Source organism: Ambystoma mexicanum, chromosome 8 (assembly GCF_040938575.1).
Source record: "Ambystoma mexicanum isolate Mex_15411 chromosome 8, UKY_AmexF1_1, whole genome shotgun sequence".
In the NCBI taxonomy this organism is placed as follows: Eukaryota; Metazoa; Chordata; class Amphibia; order Caudata; family Ambystomatidae; genus Ambystoma; species Ambystoma mexicanum.
In genome coordinates this window covers 1,544,579,380-1,544,605,164 of record NC_090929.1, presented here as the reverse complement: position 1 = coordinate 1,544,605,164, position 25,785 = coordinate 1,544,579,380, and the positions used below count along the sequence as shown (strand labels likewise).

Genomic DNA, 25,785 nt, shown 5'->3' with positions numbered 1-25,785 from the left:
TTCTACTGTATTGCGGTAAAAATCTTCCACAGAGTTGCTTGCTGTTTGGAATCTCTTGGCGTGGATGTATGAAGTGTTTGCAGCTGATTCATGGCAAGTCACCAGTCTCCGACCTGCTCTTAGCACACGCAAATAAAGCATCTCCTTGGTTGAAGGTAGGAGTTCCCATACATGAGCGAAATCTTATATTGAGGTCCTGATTTACAAACGAGTTTTTCAATGGGAAAATCCAGTTGAAAAACGCGGTGTAAATTAGGCCCTAGGTGTTTTATTTATGGCAATGCTGCACGCACACTATACTTGCCTGGAATCACCATGAGCGTGTGCTTGTGCATACACGTTCGATCAGAACCGATATGCAGCCAGCGAAATGCAATGCACCTTCCACAAGTGTTTCATAATTCCTTCCAGGGGGGTTTTGTACCATGACTTTTATAGATACACATTTTCATCTATGTCTACAATCATTTCACCATATTTTGGAACATGGAATTCTGTCATTCCTTCTTCACTAATAGCCTGTGTGATAAACTATACTTAATATGTTTTCTCCCTGTACGCTAAAGACAATACGAAATGATACACATATAGGATATTATATTCGAGCATGCATTGTTTGACACTTGTTTGCCTTATCAGAAAGCTTTCTTAGGTGTAATATATATTTTCACTGTTGTTGAAGACACGGTTTTTCATAATGTCTGACATGTATATTCTATTGTCCTACCGAACATCAAGATACACTACAGACCGTCTTGTGTAGCTCCAAATGTAGCCACACGCGCTTTGGCAAAGCATTAGATCATCATAATGAAAACATGCGATGACAGGATATTATGCGACGGCAGATCTCTACATGCATGTGTAAACCTGTCAGCTCCATCTCACATCAGCTTGAATAATAAGCAGCATAGATCGCATTGAAGATGAATGATTGGAGCATTACCGCATCACCAGAGATTGTGATCTCCATAAAAGGATATATTCCTGCATTTCATAGATGCATAGATATGTAGCGATCCGTGATTTAACATACACAGTAGTGGGGTCATTATGAGTTTGGAGGTAGCCATGGTGGTATTAGTGCCATGGCTGCCTCCAAACTCGTTTCTGGGTCCGGGTTCTTTGAATGGGGACTTACCGGGTCATTGCCACCTTGGAGGACCCGGTAAGTCCCCATTCAAAATACCCATCCCGACTCCCATTCGAGCCCCCATAGGGTCCAATGTGAATGGGGAGGGAGCTAATTAATAACGGGCCCGTTATTACCTCCCTGGTCCCCTTGTGTGACCCGTAAAGGAGGTCTGGTCTGACCAGACGTTCTGAGCGGGTCCCGCAAGGGAACCTCATAATGCAGCGGTAAGGGGTTAACGGCACCGGCATCCTTACCTGCGCCATTAACCCCTTACCCCCATACTCGTAATGACCCCCAGTATCTAGAGAAGGGTGCCATTGTGCTGTATTAGTTTGACAAATCACAGTTAATCTATTCTTTTGCAATATTTTACTCTAGTAGACAGAATTACACATAGCACCTGTCCAGATGATTGGTAAGATATTTATGTTTAAATTGCGGCACAGGTGTTGCTTTATTGATACCTAATGGCTCAAACACCAGGCTATGTGTCAATGTTTACTCCTTCCTTATATTTCTGACATGTGAACTTTCTGTGTGTGCCTTAGAATGTTGGCTCCCAGCTTAATGTATAGAGTTTCAGAAGTCTAGGCTGGAAAGGGGTGGATAGGCTTTGTTTTAAATGTTCAGTATTAAGTTTGCAATGAAAATTGAAAAGTGTGTCTTGTGCTCAGTAGTTTAATCGTTGTCACATCACTTTTATTGATTTTTGTTAGTCATGATATGATATGATAGGTTATTTATAACACGCCTAATACCCAGGGGTTTCTAAGCATGGACCCGGGGATGAACCTATGTTGCTCCGTGTCATTTTGCTTCCAAGGTGAGCATGTTGCACCTGAGCTACCCTCCCGAGACAAGGCATCAGGGTATCTGAGCTTGCAGATGCTGTGTTGTTATAATACAGATTTCTGAGCTCTTAGACATCCACACCTACACTGGAGATGGTGGTGAATGGTCTGACCTTTAAAAACACTGTCATTTCGTTTCTCAGAGGCACTGCTATCTTTTTTCAAATTGGTTTTGTAATGTTCAGTGTAAGTGCTGGGATCATAACATTTGTTGGTAATGGGAAGACATATTTCTCCCAGCAACATGTGTATTTGCTTTCTGGGCAATCACACCACCATTGGATACAATGAAACCGTGTGGCGGTGATGAGTGGTCCCAACATGGGAAGATAAGTGGAGATGATTAACACTGATGCTGAAGAACAAGGCTGGGAGAAGTATTCCAGAGAGGTAAAAGTGGTCAGGAATGGGAGGTTTTTCCCTGCTAAAATATATGATTCCATTAAAGCAACATACATTGAGGAAGGGGAATTACTTGCTGCCAACAGCCATAGGGCCCACGATAGAGGCAGGACATATTGGGTGGTACTAATAGCTGTTTTTTTTTACGGAAATGCGGCTTCACACTGAGCACAAGCACTGAATTTCCTTAAAAACTACAAAGATGGCCAGTATTGACATGGAAGTGTAGTCACGTTTGTGCGTCCAGGGCCTCAGTGGTGATCAACGGCCGATGAGGGAAAGGATTGGCAAAGTAGTTGGGTGTGCTGCAGGATACTGATTTAAGGGTGCCTGTGTGTTAAAGGGACGTTATGGTTAAGTTGCACTAATAAAAACCTATGAGATTCAATACAAAAGTGCAACTTTTATTAGTGCAACTTAACCATAACGTCCCTTTAGCAAAGTTTTTTTTTTCAGTGAATGTCATAGGTTTTTATTAGTGTAACTTAACCATAACATCCCTTTAACAAAGATTTTCCATTGAATTTCATAGGTTTTTATTAGTGCAATTTAACCATAATGTCCCTTTAACCAAGTTTTTCATTGAATTTCATAGTTTTTTATTTCTGCAACTTAACCATAAGGTCCCTTTAACAAAGTTTTTTTCATTTAATTTCGTAGGTTTTTATTAGTACAACTTAACCATAACGTCCCTTTAACAATGTTTTTCATTGAATTTAATAGGTTTTTATTAGTGCAACTTAACCATGTCACTTTAACAAAGTATTTTTCAGTGCATTGTATAGTTTTTTATTTTTACTGCAACTTAACATTCCCTTAAACAAGGTTTTTTTTTAATTGTTTATTATTGGTACAATTTAGCCAAAAAATCCCTTTAACAAAGTTTTTTCAGTGCATTGCATAGGTTTTTATTGGTGCAACTTAACCATAATGTCTCTTTAACAAAGTTTTTTTCAGAGAATTCCATGGGCCTCATTACAAGTCAGGTGTTAAGGGTTTAACAGCGCCGTCGGCACCGTTAACCCTTAACGCCTGATTAAGAGGTCCCGGGTTTTAACGCCTGCTTTTTGCACGCGTTAAAACCCATGCCGCAAAGTGACCTTGGTGCTAAGTACGGTGCCGCAATTTGCGGCACCGTACGTAGCGCCTTTCCCCATTCCCATTATGCCCTATGGGGCAAAAATGGGAATGGGGAAGGGGCCATTGGTGAATGGGGAATTAACGCCCCACTCACCTTGTAATGGGGCGGTAATTCCGCCATCCACCATGGCGGAATCGTAACCTTAGCGGCATGGACCATGGTGCTAATAGCACCATGGTCCTCCGCCAAGGTTGTAATGAGGGCCCATGGGTTTTACCCAGTACATGCTATTTTCCTACAACTTACTAATATCATACTTACCCCAATACAGCATCGTTTTCGTCCCAGTTTCACCTTACAACTCTGTCATTTCCCACCTTCATCATAATTTTTAACACTTCTATACGTTTTCCACTGTTTTTGCTTGCATCGACATCTGTGAATGTCTGACATCATTGTAGAACTTCCGGACAGTGCCACGTGACTATGCTCTGATGACGTGTCCATGAACGCGTTGCACAAAGCACATACTTGGAAGGACAGTAGCAAAACTGCTATTTATCTTACAAAGGGCCACCACCACCACCAGCTGGAAGACACACAAAACAAAAAAGCACAGTATTTCCAAAGACAATGAAGAGGACCAAGAAGGTAAGGTAGAGGAAGTGCCTACTTCTAGCACCCAGAGAGAATCAAGGGTCTGGCAATTCTTGGGAATGGACAAAAGGCTAAAGCTACATGTGAAATGCACTGAGTCCAAATTTGTACTCAGTTGCAGACTACCTGGACATTGCTCCTACAGGACCACCTCCATGTGCCACCACACCAAGTCCAACTACCGCAATGCTCTCAGAAAGATTGTTCCTTTCTTAGCAAGTAGTAGGTTGTCTTCCTCCACATCATCTTCCTCAACCAATACTGTAACCACACAGCCTGCTTCTGTGGGATACAAAATCCCACCAGCTACCTCGCAAGCAATAACAGAGGCTGTTGATATATATCTTTGGAAGATTACAGTCCTCTGTATATACTTCAACACACCACTCTGCAGGGGGAAGCAATTTCGACATGCGTTTGAAGCTGTAATCAAGCAGCATGAGAAATACTGCCCACTACCTTTGAAGTAACACATGCGCAACATCTTCCCCTGTCCACCTGCCCCTCTATATTAGTGCTTGGTGCCTCTTCCCTCATTTCCCTCCTCACCTTATGTTGTAACCTAACCCAGGGGGAGCACCGGAGACCCAAAGTGATAGCCACAGCAGGCAGAAACACAACGCGGTTGTGTTTGAAAACGCTGCAGTTTTTCTTTCCGAGTTTCTCAGGCTCCTCCGAGCCAGAGGAGCCTGAGAAACTTAGAAAGAAAAACCGCAGCGTTTTCAAACACAACGTTGTATTTACGTTTGCGGTCGCTTCAAAAGCGACTGAAAACATAAATACAACGTTTTTAAAGCTGCGGTTTTATTTCTAAGTTTTCCGGGCTCCTCCAGCCCGGAAAAACTTAGAAAAAATAAACGCAGCTAGTGCTTATTTAAAAAAATAAATAAATAGCACTTACCGAGATTCAGCTGCAGCTTTCCTGCTCTGGTCTCCGGTCCCTGTCCTCCGCGTACAGCACCAATGAAGGAAAAGCCACCCAGCAGTAGCTTTTGTTTACTACAGCTGGCTGGCTTTTCCTTCATTAGCGCCGCAAAAGCAAAAGCCAGCACAGGCGGGCATCCATTTCACAAAATGGATGGCCCATGTGCTTGCTTTTGCAAATTTTGAGCTTGAATAAATTTTACATATGAAGTTTTAAAAAAAAAAAAGTGCTAGTATTTTTTTTTTAATGTTGCCTATCTATTTTTTTAATATTTTTTTTTACTGGACTATCCCTTCAAGCAAACAACTGCTATCAGTAATTGCAGTGTATTGCATTTGCCTATTTGTATTTTATTCTAAAAACTGCAGGGGAGTTGACGCTTTGCTCCAGCCACAAACAAGAACATTTTGTTGTACCATACTTGAACACTGTTTTTTGGTTTTTAGGCATACTTGAGTGCACATTTATAAGTTATCCTTAGTACCAACATGGTGCAGGATTCATGGCCAACAGAAGCCTGGAAGTCTGAGTTAATGATTAATGACCAAGAGTGAAGCGAGGGCCATTGAGGATAGCTAAGTGCCATTTTTGGTGGGGAATTCCATGCCCCAAGGTTACTAAGGTTATTAGCACCTGGGGCCAGAGGGGGAGCCTGTGCCCCCAATAAAAGAGAAAAGACAAAGAAAAGAGATGCAACAACTTCACATTACCTCAGAGTTGCTATGGCAGGCTGTGGCGTGGGAGAAATCCCTGGGGAAAACCGTGTGAGCATGTGTCCTGTCGACAGAGGGCGGGTTAGGTGGAGCATGGGTTGGGTTGCCTGTGAGTGGAGGCTGAGTTAAGAAAATATCTGCTCGATCCAATAAGGGGGGTTGGGGAGGAGGCAATTAGAGCATGGACCATAGATATGTGGGAGGGGACAAGGGCAAACCTGCCCTCCTGCTGCAGCATCATAGTGGGGCAGTGGACAGCGGTTGGTGTGGGGTTCTAGCACCACTGCCAGGGGTAGAACCAAAAGGCATTTCATTTAGCAGTCTTGTAAGGAGAAAAAACCTAGCACATGAATAGTGCCTAGAATTTACACACAATTCTTTCTCATGATTGACTGCGCCGATTTGAGCATTCTAAAAGGTTTCATAGCAGTAGTAATTTTGTCCCAGGAATGTCCAGTGCTCGTACCCCACTATTCTTTCTCATGCAGCGGATGTTTACTTCAAAAGTTAAATGTTATGTTTCAGACTAGACGGATTGCACTGAATTTTACGGTGCAATTAAACATCGGTGAAACTATGAAAAGGATATACAGCGCCCATTAAATGGAAACCCGATGCAGTGTGGTGTGGTGGAACACAGTGTGTTGCTGATACTGCTCTGCATATCTCTTTTGTAATCTTCGTAAACGCGTGCTCTATTTTCCTGACCGGAACAGCAATTAGGGAGATAATGAGAAAAAAAGGGAAAAGACACCAAGCAGATTAGAAATTATAAAACTCACACACTGTGAAAGAGCCTAAGCATACCTTTTATGGGACTATACATTGTTTGTTTCAAAGGATGTCTTACGCAACTGTGTACTATTTGCGGGAATAAAGTTTTCATTAGTTGTAACATGGCTCTCTAATCACAACCTTCTGTCTTGCCTTTCCAGGACAGTTACGAGTTCCAACAAGGATTCTGATGTGGTGCATTTGGAGGCAAAGACAGTGGACGGCCGTAAGTACAATTGATCAGCGACTTTCCTGACCTGAAAGTCTGCGTATTTGCACTGAAGAAGCATATGTTGGTATGGCGCGCTAGCTGAAGGAATCATGCTTGGTACAGATACAATATTATCTAGCCGAGCTTACTTTCTGCTAATGGATGTGTTTACTTTCTCTCTCAGTGTGCCATTTGCTTCGTTCATTGCTGTGATCCATTATACTTTAAAAGAATCCACATACTCTACACACTCCTCCTTCCAAGTTTGTCACCCGAAGGACACGCCTCACGTATCAATATGCATATGACTCAGATTCAAAAGATGTTCCTCCATGATCACACGTAGAACTCTGCAAATAATGTATTGGTTAATTGAATGGAGTAGTGACTGACCTGCATCTCCTAACCATCTTTTCTTGCAGGGACCATGATTGACTTTGATCCGACCCAACTCTCATTCCTAACATTGCATTTATTTGGACGAACTAGAAAACCTCATAGATATGGTTAAATCATTAGAGAATTGTAGGCAGGCATGCTCACTCACTCGCGCACTCACTCAACACACCTTCTCATTTGAAAATAATCTTACTCAATCACTGACTCAGTAACTCAACCTCGTATTCAACTTCATTGATCACCCATTCTAGTGCATTGACCTTTCCTAGTCAAATATGAGGCATTACTACAAACGCTTCATTGTGGGAATCTGGCACAGCTCGGTGTGGCTGCAGTGTCCATGCATTTGTTTGTGGCTTTTGTTTATGGGGGACAAGCCCTAATACACGCACACCCCTCCTCACCCAAATGTATGCATATCCCAACCGTCTACCACCCTGTCCCAACCACCAAAAGAAAAAAATTGAAAAATAGGAAATCATGCTTTTTAATGCAGTGAAAAGGCTTCAATGAGATGAGCGGGTTCGCATTTTGTTGCAAAAGACAATATTCATCCAGCCATTTCTGTTGTTTTGTCACAAAGTGGGACATCCTAGTCTTAGAGCCTATGCTTTGCATTTAGGTTGGGACAGTGTAATGTTTGAAGATGATAATAAAGTAAGTGTGAGTGTCAGGTGTAATGCCTGCAGTTTCTTTGGTGGGTGAAGCCAAGCATGGCAATACTCCTGCGACATAGCCAAGCAGTTTAGGATGGAAGGGAAGCTAGGCTAATTTGCAGTCACTAACTTGATGGGCTGCTGTCCGGAACTCAGGAAGCTAGCACATAGAAATATGCTAGAAGCGATTTTATCTTGCAGGCTGGGCACGGACACTCCTAGTAAGGCTGGGGGCATGAAATGGTGAGAAGCAAATAAAATGATTACTTTGCCACCCCGGTTTATGATGACTCAGGATAGCTCAGCTTAATAAAGGGAAAGGTGGATTGGTGATTGCGTGGTACAAGTGCAGGGTAAGTGAAGCTTGCCTCCTTTAACTTCTGGTACTTTCCCAAGCGGACATTCAGACACTCCATACAGTGAAGGCTGCATCCATCAGGTGCTTTAACAGGATTGCTTAGGGCTCCTTTGTTTTTTTTTTCCTCTTCTCGGTGCATTATTTGATCTGTCCCATGTCCACCGGATTGACTTTTTGGCCCATCTTCAAACACATTTGTTAGATGGTCCCATTTGTTGAGGCAGTTAATTGATCAACTATAACTTTGCCCTGTTAACGGGTTGTACGCACCATGCACTAAGGTGGTGTTTGCCCCAAACGACTTCCCGGATGCCCATTTGGGGGTGGCCTGGCTCAGACATTTGATTTTCCAATAATACCCAGAAGTGAGGCCATGACCCCTTGCACAGCGACTGCAGATGCCTCTTATCTGATAGGTCATCAAAGTAAGTGGTCAGTCTCAGTTGGGTCAGTTGCTGCGATACAGTCTGCTCTTTGCCAAGTAGGTGAAAAGTTTCTGTCACACTCAGACATACCTGCTCTGGAAACCAGTGCCCCTGCCTCCTGCGAGCCCCCAATTTGAGATTTGAACACCAGTGTGATAAATGACACGACAGTGCCCGGGATGAGCGTTGACAATGGGTTGAAGAGAGAGGAACTGGTTGCAGTGTAGTTTGTTCCCCCATCACGTCTATCTCATTCTCCCTCCCTGTATGCTTCCGACTCTTCAATGTTGGAAGGGCTTTCTGTTTTTTCCCATAAAACTAAAAATAATGACTCAGAGCCCAGACGTTTTCCACTGACAACTACAAAGGTACCAATGGATGCTGCAACTTCAACGATTGTCTGTGTTTTGAATTTTACATTAACAAACCTGGTTAAATCTTTTTTTGAGTTGTTGGAAGGATTTACATTGGATCTGCAAAAGCTACCCCCTTGCCTTTGAGTAAAGATTCGTCACAGTCTGTGATAAGTGTTGGAAATCCTGTTGGTAATGGAATGGAATCCCTGTTGGTGTGTGATCAAAGTTTAAGGGAAGCTGCAAGGCCAACTGCTGATGATAAGGCACATGACGCCTCTAAGCAAGAACTAGAGGTGGATAATCAGAGTAAATCTGAGATGCCACATGCTTCCTGTAATTTCCAGCAATCCTTTCAGCTCTGCTTTGGAAATCACAGAAGTGGGCTCGGACCTCAACAAAGGGTTTATAGTTTGGCTGGTTGCCCAACGCAGATCAAAAGTCACCACCAAAAATAAAATAATAAGTTAACACAGCAGGTAACTTTCGTCAAGAAATTAAAACAAAATATGAAAAATGTCACCAAGGTCAAAAACAAGGGTTCAAGAACGAGTAGAAGCTAGTGATAACTCAACTCGCGTAGTGCAATCTGATGACTGGAGTAGTGTGGGAAACTTGGACACGGGTGTGTGATAAATGGTGGGCGACATTTAGCTGTTGAGATAAAATCCTCAAAGGAGCCTATACTTAGATCAAAAAAGGGGGGTAAGAAAGAGTGTAAACCCCTGTCAGGTAAACAGGCCATTAACCACTACTTGAAACCAGCAAATTCTGGTAAGGATTTGTCACATTTTTCATTGGTCCTGAGTATTTAAACTATATATCCAGATGACCTTGATGATTTTGGAGAAGGGGTCTCTTTTAGCGATCTCAGTCAGGACATGTATTCTCCCTGTTTGCCTGAGAATGAAATGAGAATTCCTGATTCACAGGATGTTGCAAGTGCCAAGTCCAGTGAGCCTAGGAACGATCCAGGATTGCCTTCTTTGCCGGCATTGTCTGTTGGCTGCTCAAAGGGTGAAATGGACAGAAGAACAGTGTTAACTTCAAAATTGACCCTGCAGCCAAACTAGCTGGGGGGACTTTGGGATTGCTCTTTACTCTGGATGAGAGGTGCCACATTATCATGGGTCAGACATCTGCAAGGCCCCTCAAGTAACAGACATTGCTACTTTGTCCTAAGCAAGGACACATATTGAGACTTTTGTGACTTTGGAATAGGGACATAGCAAAATTGATATCACGGTCAGGATTGCCTGAATAAACAACAGTCAGTAAGAGCAGACAGAGTCTAATGGCTGGGCTCTCCATTACTGGCATGGAAGATCCCATAAGGTTGAAGATAGTCAATGTGATTCTTCTACAAATAGACTGTATATGGAACAGTTCTTTGAGGAGGATTTGTGGTCACCCCTTAATAGGCAGTAAGTGCTGAATCTATTCAACAAAATATCACGGTTGAGATTTTTGAGGACTACTGACATAATGTAGGTTGAATTTGTAAATTCTGATAAGGTTTACTTACTTCAACTTCACCTGTGCTCCCGCATTGATCAGAATGACCTTTTTCGAGGAAGCCAATTACCTGCATTTATGTGGTTTTCATGTATTTGAACAACTGCCCTCCCTGCCTATCTAGAAGTGGGGATTCCAAGGTTTTTAGTTCAAATGCTATCAAGTCAGATGATATTGGTGGGGCAACACCTCTAAAAATGTGTTTCCAATGATCATGTAGATAGTCGCCGGATTACTTTTAGGGGTCAGGCACAAGAGATGAGAACACAAACAGATGACTGTGAATACATTACATGATCCTTGCACACACAGGGACCCGTGGGATTTGGGGTTACATGAAAGAGTGAAATAAAATTGATATGCTGAAATACTAGGGGGCTTTCTCACTGCACGCTCTCACCTTTTGACCAATTTTGTAGGGATGCTTATGACATTATGTGTTTACAAGAGGTGTGGCTGGAGGTGTTACCTTTAATTGATGGTTTTACTACCTGTGTTGAGAAAGCTACGTGGTCCTAAAGGTCGCCCTTATGGGGGTCTTTTATGTGCAGTACGCAATTATCTCATATTTTGTGCCACTAGAGTAGAGTTGAACAATCCCGATATTTTGGTTGTCAAGTTAGATGTCACCTTGGCCCTAGGCAAAGCTAGTTCTACTGATATTTTGTTAAATGTATACGTTGATCTTAAGAACTGCTCAATTTAACATTTCTTGGCTGAACTAACAACTGTATTTGCTTATTGGGATGAAGAGTGTAATCAACTTTTCTTATTAATTGGTGATTTAAATAGTGAACGCCTGGAGGAGTCGTGGTATTGTCTAGCTCCACGCACCTCTAAGAAATCAGCTTCGTGTGAACATTGAGCGCTTTTCCGGATGGAGTTAGAACTTTGGGATATGCACTCCCTAAATGGTGGCATTTTGGGGGACTAGCCGCCGCAGTTTACTTGGAAAAATGTAAACACACAATCAAGCATCAATTATGATTTTGTATTGAGTGCTCTATTAGCAAACTGCTTAAAATGTAAGGTCAAGGATACTGATGGTAGTGACCATAGCCCACTGTCTCTGGAAATGCTGGTTTCATCTTTGATGGTCCAAACTGGAGAGACACTAAAAGTGGAAGTCAGAGAAAGGGACAAGGCACTCGTCTGACACCCCAGTAAAGCAAGTGGGATCAACAAACAGCTGGCTTCCTGTCTAGCGATAGAAGATACAGGTCTAGTGGATCCTTATGAGTAGTGCAGCAGCTACTGGGATGTTTTGTTGGAAGATTAGATCCCATTAGTGATCCGTTTCAGATCAGAGCTGCCCATGTTTTTGATATGTTCATACAGACCCATAAGAAGGCGCTACGCAGAAATATTAGACAGTTGTGGTGGAGCACTTTTCTTCACTATACAGAGCTAAGTTAATACAGACTACTGGTATAAAGATGCTGCATGTTCATTGGTCTTTGGATTTTGATTGTTATGATATTGATAATTTTATCAGAAACTGTAATAACTCCAAGGCCCCTGGGCCTGATGGTCTATCGCACATGATCTTTAAATTCAATGTGGAGTTTTAGTTGCTATACTTATTTAAACTGTTTACACACATAATCTACTGTCGCACCATCCCACTTTCATGGAAGGGTGTGCTCATAATGACTATTATTAAAAAGGGGGATCACATTAATCCTATACATTAGTGACCTATTTTCTTATTGGACGCCCGTAGCGACATTTTATTCAGTGCTAATTCTGAGGGAGCTGGAAGCATGGGCCAAAAGTGTTGGGCTAGTGGATACCACCCAAGCAGGGTTTAGAAAAGGCGTGGGAACATCTTTTAACTGTTTAGTCTTGCAGTTCCTATCTGGGCTAATCAGGGCTTGCGAAAAAAAAACAATATTTTTTAATTTTTTTTGATCTGTTGCAAATCTTTTACTGTGTTAATAGGTATAAGCTCTGGTGTAAACTGAGGTATGCTGGTTGCCCAGATAACCTACTAAACATCTTGATCTCTTGGCATACAAACACTAGAATTAAAATCAGGCTGGATCAAAAGGGTAACTTTAACGAATGGATAGTGACGGACCGTAGATTGAGACAAGGCTGCGTTTTGGCTCCTTTTCTGTTTATTTTCTATATCCATGACCTGTGTAAATGTTTCATCAGGTCGAACACTATCCTGCCACAAATTGTCCAGTTTCACTTACAGCACATGGCATATGCAGATGACATCATAATATGCGATCAAATGGCTATTGGTGTGCAGCAGGGTATTGATGTTGTAACACCATTTTTGGAATGATCTGTCTTGATAGTCAATGCTGTAAAAACAAAAGTGATGATCCTGAAATCAAACAGACAAGCTCATATTAAAAGTTACAGTTTTAGTTTCTTGTTAAATAGTGTAAAGATTGAAACAGTTAAGGAGTTTAAGTAAGTATTCGGGTGCTACATTTACAGATGTCAAGAACAAAAATGACACACTTAAAGAGTGGATTCCTATCATCACTAGTATGTCCACATAGTTATATGTGCTAGATAAACACTCGGGTAGATTTTCTATCAAACCCATGATTCAGCTGTGTATGCAAAAGATTGTGACTAGATTGATTTATGGAGCCCAAACATGAGATAATAGCCATGTTTGGGATAAAACGGAGGCTTCTCTGTGGACGAAGACTTCGTCATTGCCATAGGGAACTTCAGTCTATGTCATAGGACATGAGTTGGGTCTTCGCGCTTTAGCTGTTCGTGTTGTGTGGCAAACCATACAGCTATACTGTAAGTCTCTGGTGCCTCCTTGCAATTCTCTATTTGAGGTAATTTCTGAGCAAATTTACTTGTGAGGTTGCAGAATCTTAAATGAATGAGATGATGCCTGTACTGTATGAATTCTATTTTAAGAAATGACATCACTGTGGAAGATAAAATGTAGTCACAGAAAAAAAAAAAACCAAAGCGTACATTATTTGAGACTGACTGGATTGAGAACCGCAGAAGATTATCTGGTCACAAATTGTTCATACATTTTATGTATGATATCAGAGCCTTGGGCTGTTTGCCTGCGTTTTCAACTAGACACCCGTCTCTCCACTTCAGAAAACAGTTTTAAAGACTGCAATTCAACATGTAAATAACAAATGAAGTCATCGGTGCTAGAACTGGGAAGCCCCGTTCTGAGGGAGGTTGCAGATTGTATGGGGGCAAAGTGGAAACTGTGAGACATCTTGTCATTGACTGTCCTTATTTAATACCGCTCCAAATTCAAGTGTTTTCGAAATTTGTGAAACAGGGCGTGTGCCAAACGCCTGCCTATTTATGGCACCACATTTTAAACACAGAAAGAACACATTTGTATATTGAAGTAAGTCATTTTTTAGGAACAGTTTTTAAGAAATCTGAAAACTTTGACAGGGTTAAAATTCAAATGCGTTGATTTTATTATGTGATGTAGGGTTTGCTACTTCAAGATGTTTTGTATCGTTCTTTTTGTTCTCTTCCTTATTATACTGTTTTGATACTGTGCAATTGTTTTATGAAATTGTTCTTACAAAAGGTATAACTTGTTTAAGCCATATTGCAATAAATAAATAAAAATAAATAAATACATGAAAGGAAAGAGAGAACTGAATTGGATAGCATGCAAATAAAGACATAGGTCCTCTTTATGAGTTTGGTGGTTCGGACAAAACGGTGGTAATGCTCAGTTAACACAGTGTTACTGCAGCGTTAGCAAACCACCAAACTATGGATTTGGAGGCAAAGTGGAGGAAAAACCTCTAGCAAAATCCTGGCGATAATACTGCCACTATACTGCAAAAAACGTGCCCTTTTGGCAGAATTACTGCCAGCGGAATTACCACCAATGGTTATTCTGCCGAAATCCCCATGGAGTTTTAGGGGCTCAAAAAATTGGCACTAACAGCGCCATAATGCAAATTCTGCAATAATTCCTGCAGACCAAGTGGTGGCAGCGGTAAATCCATTTGGTGGTACCTCGGCAGATTTACTGCTGAGATACCAACAAACTCATAATCAGGCCCATAGCACTTACAGAAAGCTATTGGGGTTTTGTGACATGCAACGTGCATACACATTTACATCACAGTGCTTAGAGTCAAAGGTGGGAGAAGAGAAAATAAAAGGGTTATGTGAACAGGAGAACCTTATAAAAACAAACTTAATAGGCAGGTGCCTTTTTGTCATTGCAGAATTATGATTGCATTTGCAGTGCATTTGCACAAGTGTAGATGCAATTGCAAATGCACAACATAGGTTTCATTTTCTGATTCCTGTAAATTGCATGGAGGGCACATGTTATATTAGCACGTACATGCCCTCCAGGAGCCCTCTTTGCAATGTGTGTCATTTGACTTATGCATTAAAGTGCTCTATCAGTTTAATTTAAATACTATACGAATAGAAAGATCAAACACCAAACAAGTAGAATCACTTTTACACCTTCTTTTTAGAATATGGTAATATACATTGTGTAAACACCACCTTCATGAATGCATAGAAGGCATCATTGATAATTGATATACTATGTAATCTGCCTGCTTTTAGCTAGTGTAAAAAGCAGGCAGATTCCCTAAAAATGCAGAGCATGTGCGCCAGCATGAAACCACCATGCCAATGTAAATGCATGCAAATATTTATGGTGGTGTATATGGGGGTGGCAGTAATGGCAAATATGCTCTATGCCCAATGCACCCACATGCAAATGAAGGATATTGCTAGTAGATTGAACACAACGCATTAAAGTTGTATTCATGTTTGCCACGTATTTACTGTGCTCCATTACAAAAATGACCCTCCCTCTCTACATGCAAAACATGCATATGCCTTGCTACAGAATGTCGGTGCTGAGGACCAATGCTGTTTCAAACTGCGGACATTCTTATAAAAATGGGACCTAATAAAAAGTGTTGGAAAATCCATAATCTACTCGGGATCCACATTTCTATTTAACAGCTAGAAGATGATTAGCAAATACATCTGCCTATTGGCAATCAAATATACCTTTATAAGAAAAACAGGTATCAAGTCCAGACCAACTAACCTACTGTTGGAAGTGTAAATGCCGGATGGAGATCCACCTCGATACAATTCCTGGGTGTACCCAATGCAATATGCCTGGTGCTCAATTGCGCATGTGCTAGTGTCATTTCTTCTCATGTTAAATGCATTTGCTTTTTTACCTATTTTTCCACTAAAATGCATTTCTGAAAGCACCACCTCTCTGTTTAACTCAGACACTTCCGGAAATATGCAACTTTATTCTGAGACACACATTTGCTGAGAAATGTTCAAAAGATAAACTGATCTAAAAACACTCTCTGAGTTACTTTGAGCTTAAGAGGTGTCTCATGAAAACTCCCATACATAATTTTTTGGGGATCTGTCTATCTTGGCCCATTCACTTCCTAACCCCTCAGCCTGGCAGCTGGTCTGCTGTTTTGGGTATAGTGGGCTTTGTTTTCTTAGTATACTGGCTCTGGCATGTAGCAAAAGCTGGCCTGGCAGCTGGTCTGCTGTTTTGGATATAGTGGGCTTTGTTGTCTTAGTATACTGGCTCTGGCATTTAACAAAAGCTGGCATGGCAGCTGGTCTGCTGTTTTGGGTATAGTGGGCTTTGTTTTCTTAGTATACTGGCTCTGGCATGTAGCAAAAGCTGTCTTGGCAGCGGATCTGCTGTTTTGGATATAGTGGACGTTGTTATCTTAGAATCCTGATCCTGGCATGTAGCTACATTTGCCCTGTCAGCTGGTCTGCTGTCTTTGATACGGTGGACGTGAATATCTTAGTATCCTGGCTCTGGGATAGAGCAAGTGTTGGAGAGGCAGGTATTGGATTTTTCTCCTGCAAGAACGGACCTTCCTTGTCTTCCCTGGGACCTTCCTTTCATCTTGGAATGCTTTGATTTCCAGAGATCCCCAGGGACCGGCCGCCCCCAGGTTCATTTACCATGCACATCTACCTTCCCTTTCAGCTGATATCCTCTTTTGACATTGTGTGTCATTTCCAGGCAGATAACATGCATCTCTATTTCACCTAGTTGCCAATACCAGATCAGCATGCAGGCTAGGTGGATCCGCAGAAGTTTGGATGAGGGGAAAGTGGCTACAAATTAATGCATTACATTGTTTTTCTCTCTCAAATTATCCCAATAGCAAGGTAAACAATTCTAGGCCGTGGCTGGATACTAATATGTTATTCACAACACAGGTGACTACAGTTGCCAATCTGTGCTTCATCCACTGTGTAGGATACATTACTGTATACTGCATTCCAGGGCATAAGATAGATGCAAGTGCCAGGGTTCTAACTCATTGAGGCTTGACTACTATACCTGCCTTCTACTCTACCCTCTGTGCCAAACAGCTGGCGCTCCTCCAGATGGCACAATGGGGCTCATTTCTGGTGCCCTGAAATATATCTCATGGGAAAAATACAGAAATGGACACCCTACTAGATGGTGGTTTCGGTCCACCTTTTAAGTGTGTTATATTAGGGCTTTATGTCTTCAGGATCCAGTCTTTGGTATGTTAGTAGCAGAGTTACTCTGCAGCACTGCAGAAAGGGATGAAATGATGCGGGCTTCTCTAATAATGTTGCCCCACCTGGCTTTCTCCTCCTTCGCCTCTTGAATCCAAAGGTTTAGTTCATCATCTTAATACGGTGACTCAAAGGGCCCGATTCATGGAATGTTTTGAACGGTTAAAACTGTCTTTGCACTGCTGAAAAGTGACATTGCACTCCGAATAATTGGGCCCATAGAGTGCACCGTATGAATGTGATCATTTACTGACTGGCTGAATTACTGACTCTCTCAATCACTGAAACACTCACTCACTCGTATGCCAAGTACCAAGGATTCTGCTACATTGTAAACGGTGTTCAATTGGTCCCTGCCTTGAATGCTTCTTTATCTGTTTGCGTCTTTTTCCAAACAAGCTGCTTCCTCCTATTGGCATAATGCATGTAGGTGAAGTCCCTGGTGAATACTATATTTGTGATGGACCCCACACACAACTCAGGTGAACTGCGAATTTTCTAAGGCAACTCATTGCTCCCAAATATCATCTCAAACTCCCTGTAGGTTAGCAGAGTCTTCCAACTCCCACAACAAAAGTAGCACAATGCTAGAAATAGTAATTTTGTCAAGGCTGCTATGTGTGCATATTTCCATTGAACACTTCTTCAGTAAATTCAAAAATACATATTTCCAGTCCCTCCCAGGTGACAGCTGTTTCCCAAGATGATACTTCACAATGTGTATATGTAAAGGGAAAAATGTCTACCATGAAACCCGACTGCAAATGTGTGTTATTTTTTTTGTCATTTTCACCAGGGTAAGGTTTCGTGGTGGAAATGCTTACCACGTGGAACGTTTGTTTTTATTTCCACATTTAGCAGCCATCATGACGAAAACAAAAGTGTTCTTCTGCATGGGATCTGCTTGTCACTCTCAGCAATAGCAATTGTTTCCCCTTTTTTTCACACCTTGCAGAGCACGGACTAGAAATAGATAAAATACTCATTGTAGTTGGAGTCTGTCTTCAGTAGAAATATATTCTTTTCTATTTTCGGAGTGTTTTGCACCTATGCTACATATAGTGTTCCCATATTTTCTAGTGGAGGTTTTGTCAGTGTATTTATTTGCCTTCTATAGTCGTTCTGGGACTGCAAGTCTGCCTACCCAAACATTGCCTTCCTGTTTGGACGTGTTCAAGTTGTGTAAATATTTGATGAATCTGCAAATTTTGACTCACCAAAAATTTCTACAATATTGTATTTGTACTAATTTGTTCACCCAGGACTACTTCTGAGTTTACTATTTTTTCTTTCATCATTCACAAATTATATAATTATTTACCCCCCTACATACGCCTCTCATTTCTTCCCATACGTCATTTGTCATCTTTTGAAAACGTTTCTTAGCCCAAACCCCTAACTTGTAATCATCAAGCATCTCTTACAGCTGCTACAGAATCCATGTCTGTCTCTATTATTCCTTCTCCCCGTCTCTACCACTTCTTTTGTAGCTCTATGTCATTCGTTTGGTTATCAGGTTCGTGCCATCATTTGCTTGACACTTTAAACATTAAACCATTCTGCTTATTCTTAAACATGCCAAACAGTACAGCGTCAACATTGTCAACATAGGCACTTTTTCTTACCTACTTTGGTCTATTTATTGATTACCTTCTATACATATTTAAAGTTTCTATTTTTATCCAAACCCTCTTCTTTGCGAATCCCAATATGTTTTTGGATCCAATCACCGATCTGAAAGTACTGTTCTTTCTGCAACCAATTTGTCTATGTCTAAACAGCCTAGGTTATCAATCATTCAGCTCCTTTTATTCTCTTGACAAATTTGAGCTGTTCTGAACACTCAATTACTCCATTATAAGAAAGCTGTGCAGTCATTTGAGCCAAGACGCAAAAGCTCTCTGTGCTTTAAGAGATGAACAATACTTGGAAAGTAATCTTGTGAACATGCTTTCAGATTGATGAAATGCACAAACTTACAAAGTACGTTTTGTTAAAAAAAAAGAAATGTTTTAAGAAAGAAGACAAATACAGTGAATTCATTTTGGATCAAGAAGAACGTGTCAAGTTCTGAGCTGCTAATATATAAAAAAGAAGAAAAAAAAACCTGTGCACTCTTGTTATTGATTTTGGTATGGTGCTGCTTGCTTGCATGTTAGACACTCTGGACATGGGTGACAAGGGAAGAATCAATGAAAAGCTTAACTATCCTATGGAAGAATGACATGCTTGCCAAGATTCCAAATTATTTTACAACTATAGATTGGCTTTCATTTCACAGTTGACATTTGTAGCATTAACGGTCCAGAGGTCATACCACCAAATGTTTTAGTTTTTAAAGATATCCCAAAGCCTATGATAAATCCGTAAAACAAACATCTTGTCTCTACTAACGCTCTACTACAACTCACACAAACCTCACCAATGCAACCAAAGCACATTACTATTCGACATCCATAGCAGAAGCTTCCCACCAAAGCAGAGCCCTCTTCAATGCCTTCAAATACTTCACTAGTCCCATGCCAGCCCTGATATACACAGGAATCACAGAGAGATGTAATGCAATCAGCATGTTCTTCACAGACAAATCTGTCACCACATTAATGGCTCCCTATGCACCAGATACCTGTGTCATACCACCACACCATTGGAATAGCTCACACACATCGTTATACACTTAAGGATACATCCTAAAAGTATGACATCATCCCACCCCGAAGAGCAAAACAGGAAAGCATTTCAAGCCTCTCCTTCACACTATCGCTGCCATGTAAGGCATCTTCCCAACATGGTCAAAACTGGCCATATACAACTCCTACTAAAAAAAAAGCCCACAATCCACCTAGATGACCCTGCAAACATATTGTCCCTTCAACCATCTACTTTTCATTGCCAAGATAACCGAGGACATTGTTACACATCAACTATATGAAAACATCAACCAACATATCCGACCTCAAGAATATCTGTCCCACTTCGGACCAAGATGCAGCACAAAGTCTGGCACAATACAAGCAACCAATGAGGCACTCCTCATCAGGGAAATTGGTGACCCATGCTTCCTGGTCCTTCATCACCCCCTCTGCTGCATTTAGCACAGTCAACACAAAGTGCTGCTAAACACCCTTTCTATCGATATGGTATTCAATGCCATAGTCCTTTAATTGTTTGATTCCTAACCCACATAAAGATACAAACTCATTTGAATGGGCACCCTGTCATCTTAAACGTCTGTGTGGTGCCACTTTAGATGCTATTGGGCCAATTATACATCACATCCTTTAGAATGGTTATGGAACAAAGCAAAACTTGAAGGTCAAATGTCTCAAGACATTGCCCAGTTGAAACATTGCCTTTCCACCACTGAATCCTGAATGGCCAGTGCCTACCTGAAATTCAACCCTACCAAAATGGAAATAACTCTGCTCAGAAGCAGCATCAAATGCACTCAGATACAAAACTGTAAGGAACAGAAAGATTTCAACAGTTTTTCCCCACATTTTGACCTTAGTGCAAAGTTCTTTGGCACAGACTTTGCACTACAAAAATACACTTTGCACAGTTCCTTGAATCAGGGTTTGAGTTGGCAGTGCAAAGTCTCTTTACAGCAGTCACTCTGAACCATGCAAAAGATTCCATGGTCAGCCTCTTTGAGGTATGTTACAATTATCATGCTTTATTCTTGTTCCTCTTAAGTCCTTGAGTTAGAAGGAACCCACTTGCTCCCACCACCCAGACTACATCTTACAACTGCCTTGGCTGTAACACAGCACAATAGCATTCTCTCACTCTTACATCAACATTCTCACCATTCAACATTCTCTATGACCGCATGAATTCCAGATTAGCTTGCATGCATCCGTCCAGTAAAGCACGTCACTACACTTTACTTCCTGTTTCCTCCACGTCTTTTATCACAAAGCCTTTGGGTATGATGTCAGAAGGCAAAGATCATTTGCCATAAAGATAGGAATGGTATCCCTTAAAACAGGTTTGCTTTTAGCCAATCACCTGTGGACGTGTGGCTATAAAGACAGAGTCTCCCACTCCTTCTTTGATTCACTTTTGGACAAGTACACATGGAAGAATTCAATGGACCTCTGCTGCGTGTGTGCCAATGCAGAGTCAAATGCTTCCCCCTAACCATCACCATGGCATATTAGGGTGACCAGCTGTGGAAGCAAGATCCTCATCTCTGTCAGCCACACCGGTACTTAGGAAATCACCATGCTGCAGGAACTCTGCATGTGTGTGCCATGCTCCTCCCTGTTTGGGAGCCTGACAACAAGGACCAATCGTATCATTGACTCTCTGGATGAGGCACACAGCAACCTAAGTGCTAGGTCAGCTTGGATCCCTGTGTTCTCATCGTTAATTGGCTGCAAGCCGCGATTCAAGCCTGTTCCACCTTGTCCAACCAAGAGTCCTCTCCGGAGCTACCTTTGACACTCCATCAATCTTTAAACTGCTGTGCTGCAATCATAAACCAGTTTGACAGCGTACCACTCTAGCTGTGCATGTTGTTTCCTCTGATCAAATTTGAAGTTTGTCACTGTACCTGCTGCATTCACACAAATTTTTGCACCGGCAGTCATCTTCATTGCCATCTTCATTGCCAGCATCTTCATTGCTGAGCTGACTCTAGTAGATTCATTGAAACGTGATGATTGAACACTGCACGCAAATGCCTGACTCAAACTGCGCATCTAGTCACAAACATCTTCACCATCAAACTGTCTGTCGAACTGACCTTGGTGGCTCTCACAATCCGCACTTCCTCAAACGCTGCATCAAACCACCAGGAACTTTTCATTCAGTCACCAGCTTCTTTTCTATCAAACTCATTGCTGAACTGACCTTGGTGGCCGTTGTGATCTGCACTTTTTTTGAATGCCCCTTTGAACCACAAAACACTTCAGCTTGACCCTGGCTTGACACAGGCTCGACACCCACTTCCTGTCCAGAACACATGACCTCTACATTTTGAGTCGGTTTCAAACCGTTCTCACAGCACCAACAAGCCTGGTTCAAAGTTGTTTTCCGATAAGAACAGAAACATATATTATTGACTGCTAACTACCCACATGATCCATTTTTGGGCACTAGAGACTGGCTAGTTCACCCTGAGTCCCTTTTTTCAAACAGGAACATATCCCTTTAATAACATTGTCGTTTTCGACTGCCTCTCACTCTGGTTTCATTAAGTGCTGTATCTATTTCTGATTTGCTGCACTCTTTCACAAGGTGGGTATTTAAAGTATTTGTATTGTTGTGTTTGATAAAGGTATGTATATTTTTTTTTAAAGAACCTTGATTTGACATTGCTTTATTCTGGACTGTTATGCGTTGCTGTTTGTAGCTCTTCTGGTTCACATCCCTCCTGAGAGCGTAGCCAGCCCCATCCCACATTGCTACAAACGTTGAAGGAGATATATCTCTTTGTATAGCTACCAAGTTGCCCAGATCCATGTGTAACACATCACACTAATCCTGATGTGTGTTACCAATTGCATGCTTCAATGTATTGTTTCATTTTTCCCATTGTATGTATGGGCCTACAAGTTCCAGAATGCATTGGGGAAAAAACAGTACTGGCTCGAGGAGTAACGCATGGAAGTGTGCCACTTGGCAGCCAGGCCTTTGCTGTGCCTGTTTTACCTTTATGATATGGATCACTGTTTGTTTGTATAAGTATAGGAGTGGAGTGTGTCGTTATGCCACTACTCACACGTATACTCCAGCAGAGCAGAAATCATTGAAACAAATGACATATTTCTCGCATATTGGTGCGAATGGAAGGTGCTCACCATATCTGTCCACAAACATATTTCCACAAAACTGACTTCTAGTGCATGAGTTGTCATTTGCTCCTGCACAGAATCATTTGTGTAGGGCGCATGCTACATAACCGCAAGGCAAACCCTTCAGAAGTCTATCAGTATTGCACGTACAATTATGTAAACATATCCTGCATTAACCTTAGATTCCGTTAGCATTTGAAAGGGAATGAGATATGCACAGAATGGCCCAACCTTACTTGAAGCTCAGGCAAAGTGTACAGTTCCTGATAAAAGGAAAACATATATTTGCAATGGCAGGTTTAGGAAGTCATTGTAACTGATCAGGCAGTAGATAACTATATTATATGTCAAGATAGCCTGGGAAATCCATTGACCGAACCCAAAGTCTTGCACATTATGCTTCAGATGTTCACCTTTTCTAAAATGCTGGCCCAGTGTTACTGCATCCAGATCCCCCTGTGTTCTAAGTAAATGAAAAGCTGCTGCTCATTTTCATTCCTGCCACGGTAAATGCATTTGAAATTGCCTATAAAGAGAGGTCCTATTTCGTGAATTGAAGCATTTTTGTTTAGCAGGACGTAAAAATGCCAGCGTTCTTGAAGCCAACAAGGGGAGAGAAGCTGACCACAGAGAGCATATTTAAAAAATCCATAAATCAAACTTTAACTTGTTTGCCATGTTTTCCATTGTTAGATGACCAATGTTACACACATTAACAACGTTTTGGAAGAACAGGTCCTGGTGTTTACAGTAAATGTTTGTCAACCCAAACCCCCTCCTGCGGATTATTGGGTCTATGATTCTTCAAATTCCACAAGTATAGCTACATTTAGTCATCGTCATTCAAAGGGCTGACAGATGTATATTCATTTACGATGATGTGCTGTCATTTGCATTTAAAGATGTGGACAATTCCATCGGGATGGGGTTTCTTTCATTTAACTGCTGAATTGTAACGGTGTTTTCAAATGTTTGGATTAAATATGCTGGATGTTTCCAAACAGGTATGTACATATGATGAACTGTAATGACCACTACTGCAAGAGCAGTTCAGTTTAGTAAATATATATTTATGTGGATGTAAGCACAGATATCCGCCATACATTGCACTGCCTCCGTCTTGACTGCGTCCTCTCATTCTCAAACCCCTCCATTCTATCCTTGATGGCATAACCACACCTCCCCTGTCCTTCCAAAAAGTATCTTCTTTATCATTGAGTATATTTGTCAGATACCTCGGTTTCCTGTGTCTTCTGTCGCATCTGAAAACTGATAAGTAAGATGTGAGGATCTCTCACTGGGCAGAGAGCGAAATTGAATGCTGTAACCTAATGTCTAGAATCTATGAGTGGATAGGATGGTGCCCGATTTCAAATGAGGGACGTAGTACATTTACTGAAACAACTGTTTAAAAACAGAATAAGGAAATGGGACTGGACCAACAACTATTCTCATTAATCTACTCTTACTAGTCTACAAATATGTAGCGAATGTGACCCACACCTACCTACAAGCTCAATGATATCTGAGAAAGTGCCCCTGCCCTGCAACGCAGGCCTTCCTAATGCAATTACAAACTAATTAATTACCCTTGTTGATATTCCTTTGCGTTATGCTTAACATACCGGAAGCTGACAGGATATGCCACATATGGAAAGTACCTTGGGCTCTAGAAAACCCTTGGCATGTTCTCACGCAGTGTAAAATATTTGGCATGGCTTACATGACAATTTTGGGCAGGCTTGTGTATGATTATGAAGCGATAAAACATGACGACTTCTGGAACTAATGTATAAACTCACAGTCTAAAAAGAGTTAAGATTGCCTTGGTCCAACTGTGGTGTCTTGTTAAAAGACTTGGTGATGTAAATAGAGAGAGCCTGGCTGATGCCTCTTAGCTGTGTATGTCCAATGTGACACACTCAGGGGCTGATTCATGGAATTATTTCAAATAATTCCATGAATCAGATCAACCTGTAGTTGATTCCATAACATTCCAACCTGAAATAATTTCATGAATCAGCCCCTTAGTCTCTAAGTTTAGGTGTTGGGCGTGCTTGTCCCCTTCTTCACATTCTGTACAGTGCCTATGAATTTCCTGCGTGTGCCTGCTTGGCTGCTCTGTATTTGTTTTAATATTTGTTTATTCATTGAGAGGCCATGTAAATGGACCCTCAATGATTTTATCACAATATCTCAACGGTAGAGTTGTGACCTGATTTTATTAAATTTAAGTTTGCCCTATGGGTCTGCCAAACTCAGTACTCATACTTGTTTAGCAGATTGCTATGTATTGTTTTTAGGGCAGCATGAGGTGATTGTAGACCTGAATTCTAGAAACCCTAGATTTTAGAAACATTAGAATGATAAGATCCCTGACCCCGACCTGTGTGGACATGTTAGGGACCCAATATAATGTAATTACGACCTCCCTGAGGTGCTGATATTGTGACTCTGTGACCCTACACACTCATATACGGATGTAAGTATGCCCATGGATATTATTATTGTATAATCGTGTGTTTATATTTGTAATGTGTAATTTGTAATTGTACTTGTACTTAAATTTGTATATGCGTTTTACATACTATTCACTTGTATGTATGTTAAAGCATTCTAACTCATTCATTTGTTGTGTTTGTAAAAGTTCTCTGAACTATATGCAAAAAAATAAATCAATATGTGTTACTTGATTTCTCCTTTCCTCAAACTTTTCACAATTATATACTCTGCCTCTCACCACCATCACCCTCCCCATATTACACACCCTATCATGTGCCATTCATTTAGCCTCTCCATACACTTCCTTAAGGTAGGTTCCAAACACTGACTGCCATCTTCAATGAGCATTGCTGCCAATTTTAACCTGACCCTGTCCCACAGAGGCTCTATGTGTTACCCTTGATTTGTCAAAGAACAACGTATTCTTCATCTGCCTCTCTCTGATCTCATCTTCTGCACCATATACATACATTAC

General features: G+C 41.3%; 1 protein-coding gene across 5 annotated transcripts in view; it reads left to right on the top strand.

The window, feature by feature from the left end:
- Positions 1–25,785, top strand: part of LOC138473193 (VPS10 domain-containing receptor SorCS1-like) — a 3,088,785-nt gene that overhangs the window by 1,852,975 nt on the left and 1,210,025 nt on the right. For all 5 annotated transcript variants that reach the window (XM_069611754.1, XM_069611755.1, XM_069611758.1 and 2 more), the window contains exon 6: positions 6,700–6,764. In XM_069611754.1, coding sequence (XP_069467855.1) covers positions 6,700–6,764 — 65 coding nt within the window. The remainder of the gene's footprint in view (positions 1–6,699; positions 6,765–25,785) is intronic.